This window comes from Phaseolus vulgaris, chromosome 4 (genome assembly GCF_000499845.2).
Source record: "Phaseolus vulgaris cultivar G19833 chromosome 4, P. vulgaris v2.0, whole genome shotgun sequence".
Lineage (NCBI taxonomy): Eukaryota > Viridiplantae > Streptophyta > Magnoliopsida > Fabales > Fabaceae > Phaseolus > Phaseolus vulgaris.
Window position 1 is genome coordinate 9543858 of NC_023756.2, and position 8884 is coordinate 9552741.

General features: G+C 29.2%; 1 protein-coding gene across 1 annotated transcript; it reads right to left on the reverse strand.

The window, feature by feature from the left end:
• Positions 1-3417: 3417 nt before the first annotated feature.
• Positions 3418-4902, reverse strand: LOC137837211 (large ribosomal subunit protein eL36x-like). The gene is made up of 4 exons (XM_068646139.1): positions 4766-4902; positions 4537-4642; positions 3786-3985; positions 3418-3659 (listed from the first exon to the last, which is right to left on the reverse strand). Exons 1-4 carry the CDS (start codon positions 4894-4896, stop codon positions 3629-3631), a joined length of 468 nt encoding a protein of 155 aa, XP_068502240.1. The 5' UTR covers positions 4897-4902; the 3' UTR covers positions 3418-3628.
• Positions 4903-8884: the final 3982 nt, after the last annotated feature.

The window sequence follows — 8884 nt, forward strand, 5'->3', positions numbered from 1 at the left end:
TAACCAAGTAGTAATCACAAGTATTCTCACCTCTTTACGTTACTACAATACTTCGACCTCTCCAGATTATACCTTTTCAACCTCCCCTGAGATTAATAACTCACAAGAAAAAAAAAACTCTAAAAAAGTGTACAAAGAAAACTCACATGGGTATAACTTTACACAATGAAGAATTACAAAGATTTCACACTCAACCCAAAAGACTAAATGCTCTAACAACTAGATTAGATGCTTACTACAACTCTTATACTCTCAGCTAGATCACTTCAATCTCTTTAATTGTTTGGCTTTCCTTACTTTTGTTCTTTACCTTTAATCCCTCTATATAACTTTTCGAATTTGTCCTTCAATACCTGAATTAATTAATTTTGGATTTTGCAATATATTTATATCTTCATTTTTTGTGTGCTAGACACTTAAAATAGAAAGCTTGGATTTTCAAATTTAATTTTTTTTTACTTCAAATTGTTTAAAAAGCTAATTCAAAAGTATTCGAATTATGGATTAGTAAAAAAAACTCAAAAAAACATAATAAAAAAATATTTTGTTCTATATATTTCGTGATAAAAAAAACAAAGTATTAATGATTTTCCAATTTTTTCAAAATATTTTTGTTTAGAAAAGATTGGAGATATTCAAAATATATTAAACAAGATATTTGGAAAACTCAATTTAGGAAAAGATCGATTTTAAAGATATAAAAAAAAACAAGGACGGACAAAGTATGCAGATTCAAGTCTTTTCATTTTTTTGACATCAAATCTCTTTGATTGAACGCAATTTTAGTAGATATATGAATTCATATGATTTTGTTTAACAATTATAAGCAAAATTTGTTACTCATTCAACACGGTCGTCACACCGTGTAGCATGAACAAAATTGTAGATGCTGAAAGAGTCTACTACATACTACAATTGTATTAACCATTGTTGAATCAATAAACACATTCAATATGAATTTTATTACGGACTTAATAAGTCTTATTAGACCATCTAGCAAATATATGTTATAGACGCTCAGACTGTTTATCAAACTGTCTATCATTAACTTATGCTATAGACACTCAAATCATCTATTAGACTGTCTAATGAACATATGTCAGATCATTTATCATGAACTTGTTTTGTACACACTCAAATAGTCTATTTATGTAGAAACATTGTTCATATCTTACAATATACAAGTAAGACATTCAAACATTTTGTTATCATCAAAATAGAAAGACATAAACTAATAGACCGTCTAGATATCATGAGACGTTTATGGGCTTAACAAATCGTTATACAAATAATTCATATTGTCCAAGGTGTCAACAATCTCCCCTTCCTTTTCTGATGACAAAAACAACTTTTAGTGTATCTTAGAACATATTTCAACAATCAAAGCATATTCAAACAACAAAATATATCAATAAGCAATTAGACGTTGTTTTCTCACCCTCTCTTTTATTAAATAAAAATGCGTAGCAAAAAACTTGATCTTTAGAAAGCATAAAGGTAACAAACAAAACCATTCTTTAAGAAAGTAAGAAATCATGAATATATGATTGAAATTCCTTTAAACATATCAAACAAGAAAGTTGCTCAAATCAAGAAATGAATCAAGGGATATAGTCTGTAGAAAAATCATTTTCAACTCTTAGGTGTTTAGGTTTGTCTATGTCCACTTAAAGGAATTTAATGCAAGTAAACACTACCATGAACTTAACAAGACTTTAATATCCTCAACATTTGAGCAACATTCATTCAAAGATTAAGAGATTTTAATATAGGTTGTAATGAATGCAAGGTGAAGACAATATGGGATAGTAGGTTTAAGATCTATATACTAGAAAAGAATTGGAGAATGAACACAACTGTCTTTTTGAAACACGTTTTAATATATTTCTGTTTCTTTTTTTTGTTCTTGTGATTTTTGTAAGCATTTCTCATTTTTTCATTTGTTTTTTATTTTTTGTGCATATCTTTTTTTATTTTCTTTTTCAATAATTATTTACTGAAGTACATCTTCACGGTTGTTCAAGAACCTATCCTCAAAATATAAATTAAGGATTTATTAATTGCAAAAACAAATGATGAACATCAAGAACAATGAAAATAAACAGTAGAAAATTAAAGAAAATGAAGAACACATGAGAAAACACAAGAACACAACTCGAAAATTCCAAGAATTCAAGAAGACAACAAAAAAAATGGGATTAAGGCTTATCTGAACCATGTTGCCTTGCTCTTATCCACCTACTGCAATCCAGTTTTGTAGTGGCTAAATATGTTGGGATGATCATCAATATAGGCTATTAATTTTTTTGCTAAAGAGAAAGACAACTTCATGAAGTGAAATTTTATAAATAAGAAATACTTTTTATATTATCTTGTTAGACACTCTATAGGTATTGCAGAAAGAAGATTCAACATTATTGCTTGTAGAGATTTTACTTTTTTACATGGAATAACTTGTATATTATACACTTACTTAGTCTCTGTTTTTTATTTATATAAGAGAACTTAAAGTATATAGACATATTAAATAATATCGTTGGGTTTGCTTTCAAATCTTTTTGTTCTTGTCTTAATGCTTTATCACAAATTAATAATCTTTTAGTCGACATTGTTTTGTTGCACTCAACTTGTTAGGCAAGGGATAACACATTTACTTTGAACATCTTTATTTTCCTTACACTACCAAATTGAGCATAGAATAAAATAAGTTGATCTACTATGTCACATTCAACATCGAAGTCTCTAAGCTAAGTCTTGTAAAGAGGAGAATGTCTACAAAATATAATTTGTAACTAGTGTTACACACGTGTCTTCTTTACATTTCATTCTAAAGACCTGATTGTAACTATAACAAAGTGGGAACGTTACAGAGAAATTTCTTCCTGCACCATAACAATTTTAACCTAAACAATATTATTTTTTCAAATTTCCAAAATTATCCTTAATCCATATTTGAAAATCAGAAAAAGTAAATAAAATCAAAACATAAAAAAACTAAGTTCCGGACAAAAAAAATCAGAAAACAATTAAAAATGCATTCCGGTTGAAAATTTCCAGAATTTATAAAAATGTGTTCTAGAGATCAAAATCCAAAATATTTCCAGATAAAAGATTCCGAAAGTAATTTTTATTTACAATCTCCTTTAAAAGTAAAGGTTATTTCCATCATTTAGAAGGGGCATTTTGTCATTCTCAATAGCAGATTTGGTGTATGTTTGAATTGATATGGTACAGGGAGAAATTGCTAACGTTACATTCAGTAGACCCGATTGTAACTATACTCAAGAATATGATCAAAGAATAATAATAAACACAATGGCTACCCCACCATAATTAGGCCGCATAATGAAAATACTAATACTAGCAGTAGAATTTAGCATTAAAGTAACTACGGGCAACCAGAGATACGAAGTTCACTAGAAAATAAAAGGATGTTATCGGTTGCAATTGTAGTAAAACAGAAAAGAAGCCAAATGTACCCCTTTTCAATAAATCCTGTCTGGATAAAATAAAACATATTTCTTGAAGCAAAATCTCGAACTAAACCAACTGAACCTAAACAAAAATAAGGCATCTCGTAAACCAAACATAAATGCATCTAGTGAAACTTGAAAAGAGTAAATAAGACCTATTTCTTCTTGTCTCCAGCTCCACCAGCCCTACAAAAATGATAACATAAGAAATAGAAACTAGCAAAAAATATCACAATAACATAGAAAACTACCACAAAATACCAATCACATTAATAAAATATATAAAATGTTGACAAAAGAACATAGAACTACCTCATCTTCCTGAGAACATTGGACATCTCTTCTCTCTTCTTCTTGGCGCGTTTATGGGTTCCAAGCTTTCTCTTTGCAACCTTGAGTGCCCTCTTATCTTTTCCAACCTTGAGTAACTCAGTTATACGCTTTTCATAAGGTGCAAAGCCAGCAACCTCTCTGATGAGGTTCCTCACAAAGTGCACCCTTTTGCTGGTTTTCTGTTATGTAATATATAAAATAAGCATATTAAGAAAAATGTGGTGGTAAACAAAGGATTTAACCACGCAGCTTTTGTTCTTCTCTTTTATTTCATTTAACACATGAAAATTCAAGAGATTTTAACTATATTAAATGTCTCTTGTAAAGTCAACCAACCTATTTCAACCAGTACACACAAATCTCTCTTCCGGATATGAGGCTACACTATTTAACAGGTTTTCAAACACTTAATAAACTCGATTATTTTAAGATATGAAAACAACAACAAAATCTGTAAGGTCACTTGCACTCTTTACACAAAACAACCGCTCCCAGCTCTGGAAAACTCTACAAAGTAAACACAACCAGAACACAAGTAGCTTCTTTATTATCCTAAACAATCGAGGCACATAAAAACTTCATGCATTCATCATTCCATCTAAAAGCACAGACACTACATTGATTAATACTTTGATTCGAGCAACACGTAAAATTCAAAATTTACAGACATGAAACTACATAGTCCAAACAACATCTAAATTTAAATTAACTTAAATTAAATTAATCTTACCCCTTTGCGATCGGAGGGCCGTGGTGGCAACTCCTTCTTGGTGACAACATGACCCTTGTTCAATCCAACAAACAAACCTGTACTAGGTGGTTTGGGAGCCATTTTCCTGTCCCAAAACAAACACGATTCAAAATCGTTACAAGTTTACAAAATAATAAGCTAATACAGCGGCAAAAGAACTTGTGTTAAAGCGATGGGTAAGATGAATTTGAAAAGCACGAGACATTACCTCTCTTCCTCGTTGGAGGCTTCAGAAACCCTAACACTGCGGTGAAAGAGGGAACTAGGGTTCTTCGTGGATCTCCTTAGGCTTTTATACGAGAGGCTCAAATTGGACATGGATCCACTCTCAGGTGACATTGAGCCCGGCCCATAACAATTTACCAAGTTCAAACCCTTTATTTCTACCCCATTTAATTTAATTTATATTTTTTTCTTTATTTTATGAGGTACCTTAATTTATTTGTTAGTGTGAGGGATGCATAGATTTATATTTTTGAATTACTGTCTTAAAATTAAAAAATATACTAACACTAAATTTAAAGAGTTAAAAAAAATATTTACTCAAATTTGATTTTTAGGGAAATTTGTTTTAAAAAAATCAGGGACTAAAATTAATTATAAACAATTTTTTTAATATATATTATATCATAACTAAAATTCATTATAAATAACGTTTTGTAGTATATAAAATTTAATTTTAAATTATAATAAATATTTTATAATGTCATAATTATTATTTTTAATTATTTATTATTTTTCAAAGTTGGTTTAAGATAAATATATAAATTGAAAGAAATAAAAGGTTTAGTAAAGTGCTAAAAAATGTTCTAATTAAAAAAAATACTTAAAAATTATTTTGTTGAAGAAGATCATAAAGATGTTCATCAATTCACCTATGTTTGGTTGTAAAGAAAAAAATTAAAAGAAAGATAGAGAAAAGAAAAGGAAATAAAGACAAGTGAATCAGAGTAAAGATATATTTGTTTGTTGGAAGAAAAAATAAGATTAATTTAAAAAAAAAATCATTTTTAAAAATAATGAATAAATAATGTAAAATTAAGTAATTGTATAGTTATAAAGTTACTAATACATTTATTATGAAAAATATATTATTTTACTTTATACGTCCCATTTTTTCCTCTCATACTTGAGTGGAAAGTAAAATATGTGAGATGGAAGTAACATCTCTTTTTGTCACTTTCTTTACGGTTGAAAAGGGAAGTATTTTCGTTATGTTAATTTCCCAATATCAATCATTTTCTCACTCTAGTTTCCCTTCAAATGAACCTTATAGAAAGGTACATCTTTAATTATAATTTATTTGTTATAAAAACCAAAATTTATAAAATTTAAATAAATATTTTAGAATAAATTTATTTTACAATTTATATATAATTTATGTGACTTAAATTTAAAAAAACATTTTAACTTTTAATTTTTATAAATAAGGGTAAAATATCTCATTTAAAAAAAACTAGTTAATTTTATAAATGATTGAATAAAATTTAAAAGATTTTCAAAGTATTTCGCAAGATAATAGTTGAAAAATGTTTCCAAAAGGTTTCATAAGAAATTTTTAAGAGATCGTGAAAGACAAATACAAACACAAAAAGGAGACAACAAAATACTAGGATTTTTATACTAGTTCTCTTCAGTATTAGGTTACATCAAGTTCTCTTTTACAAATTGTAAAAGATTCTACTAATTAATAATTAATAAATGATTGCAAATATTTTTACTTTTGACTTATAGTAAGTTCACGTATGATTACAAAGATAACTCTTAGTAGAGACAATGAAATTATTAATGTTCTTTGCTATAAAGTGTAGACATTATTGAGTGAAGGTTTTACAAATAAGAAACACTCTTCTTTATTGTCTTATTAGACATTCTATAATTTTGCACTTAAAAAAGCATTTTAACATTATTGCATGAGAGAACTTTATTTTATGTTGAGTTCACTTATAATCATTAGTCTTTTTCTAATGAAAGAGCTTTTGTGTGTGTCTTAAATAAGATCATTGAAGTTTGACGTGCAAATCTTTTAACCCTATGTCAGTGCTTTACCAAAGGTTTTGATGATAACAAATAATATAAAAAATTTGGTTTATCTAACAAGTTCGTTTAAGTGTGAACCAGATTAAGTCCCTTTAGTCAAGAATAGATTTAAGTGTGCCATTTGTCAAACACAGAATAGGCATAAAGCTTGAACTACATTATACGACTAAAAATTAAACCCCTTATAAAGAAATGGCAAAGATATGAAATTTAGGCGACTTATGAAGAAGCGACAAGCACATAAAGAGTTGGATGACCTTATTATTAGCATATAACTGTAATGCAACATTGCATGCTTAAACGATTGTATACCTTTTCAAAGAACAATCTCACATATTTCAAAGTAGAACCTAACACACACAACAACTTACTTTTTAAGTGATGTACGCTTATTTTAGTGTGGTGAGTATGGAAAACATAATTACTTAGGTAAAGGGTGTACTTTTCCTCAAGAAAAGCAGTATAAAAGTGAAGTGTTAGCTACAAGTTAAATATCCTACTAGAAATCTTTAACACAAATGACAAAGTAGAAGCATTGAGTCACAACAAATTTTTTTGTGATGCCTATAAATAGAAACATCTCATGCACATGAAAGATTGATGGCAACAACGAACGAAAAAAAAAAGGTGTATGCCTACACATTCTCTCAAAGATTCTGAGTTTTTAGAGAAATCACCTTGACAAGGGCCTCTCAAGGCTCTCAAGATGCCAAGGAAGGTCCTTTCCAAGCCCTTATAAACAAGACTAAAACAGAAGAGATGCAAGCTTTTAAGAAGGTGAGTCTTGGAAGGAGATCTAATCTTTTTGGCTAGCTTTTTGGTGGGTTATGTTGCGAAAAGGGTGGGGAACATATAGCTAGGTTATGTGAAATTTGAAGGCGTTACGGTGGTGGAAAAATGGAAAGGTCGAATGATCTTGGATAGGTGCTTGATAGAAATCTTGGAGAGTTTATTTAGTGATTTGGTGTAGATGGTTAAGTGTTGTGTTTGGTCAAATATTGTTTAGGGTTTTGGGGTGTATTTTGATGGCTAAAAAGAATACACAATTAAATGTAAGAACTGGAATGGAAAAAGATGACAATGGATGAAGAATGCTCTATGGAAAATGGGAATGGAAAAGAACTAAGGAATGGTGTAGGATTTCCTTATCAATGGTGTACACATCCTAGGGACAGGGCAAACATGACCCTTGAGGAACTCTTGAAACTCTCCTTGGATTCTCTAAATAGGTAAGAGGGGAGAAGGCTCTAACGCATGTTAACTTCAGGGTTTTCTTATTCTACCCTAAGTTAGACTTATCCTAGAAAACAAACACCAAAATTATGAAAAAATGATCAAACAAGGCAACACAAGTTGTAGATTTCTGTCTTTTAATTCTTCAATATTTTAACATTTTTTAAGAGTCTTCTTTGCTTAATGAATTTCTTCCTCTAACTCCTCAGCTCTTCTCCTTGTAAGAACTCCTCTAGAAGCCTTTTAGATGGCTTGCACTCTTCTATCCTTTTTCCTTTAACTTAGATTTGTTTCTTTTAATCACTCCATCTGGTGTTGGTGTCCTTTGAACCATGATCTCATAACATCTTCTAGACCACTTTGTAAAAGAGAGTTCATATTTGTAAATTCTTCATGTATGTGAAGTTATGTCTTAGAATAAGGAGTGATTGTAATTGATATTCACTCGTTTTATTGTGAAGCTTGTAAACAAAATTCTATTTGTTATATAGCTTAGAGAGGTTTTATGTACTTTTCCTAAAGAGATCTTGTTTATTTATCCTTAAACTCATGGGAGTTTAGCGAATAACCTAGTTAGACTTTGTGTACTCTTGTAAGTCATACAAAATAGTGAAAATACTTGTAAACAATATTTGTTTAATGGAACCATTTGAGTTTGGTATTGGAGAACTCAATTTAGCATAGGTTACATGTAAACCAATATAAAAAAAAAAAGTGTTTTCTATCCCTTTCTATTTCTTGTACTTTGATTCTACTGGCCATCATTAAAACAATTTTGAAATATTTTGTCAACTCTTTTATCAAATCATCATATGGTTTTCTATAAGCATCTAATGGGCATTATTACGAAAATCTTCCAAGGTAGTCTTAATTTTTTTTTTCAAACTCCGCTTTCTAAAAGGTAACTTTCTTTTTCAATTGGTATTAAAACTAACCTCTTACGACTAGTTCTTTACAGAAAAAAGGAAATGATTCTTACCACCATGAAAAATGAACACTTCAAGAAATGATTTATCCGTATAATAATAATTATTAATATTAATAATAACATTAA

Coding starts and splice junctions, on each gene's coding strand:
- LOC137837211 (XM_068646139.1), bottom strand. CDS start 4,896: ATGTCACCTGAGAGTGGATCCATGTCCAATTTGAGCCTCTCGTATAAA. Junction 3,986..4,536: donor GGCCCTCCGATCGCAAAGGG/GTAAGATTAATT, acceptor ATTACATAACAG/AAAACCAGCAAAAGGGTGCA. Junction 3,660..3,785: donor AATGTTCTCAGGAAGATGAG/GTAGTTCTATGT, acceptor TCATTTTTGTAG/GGCTGGTGGAGCTGGAGACA.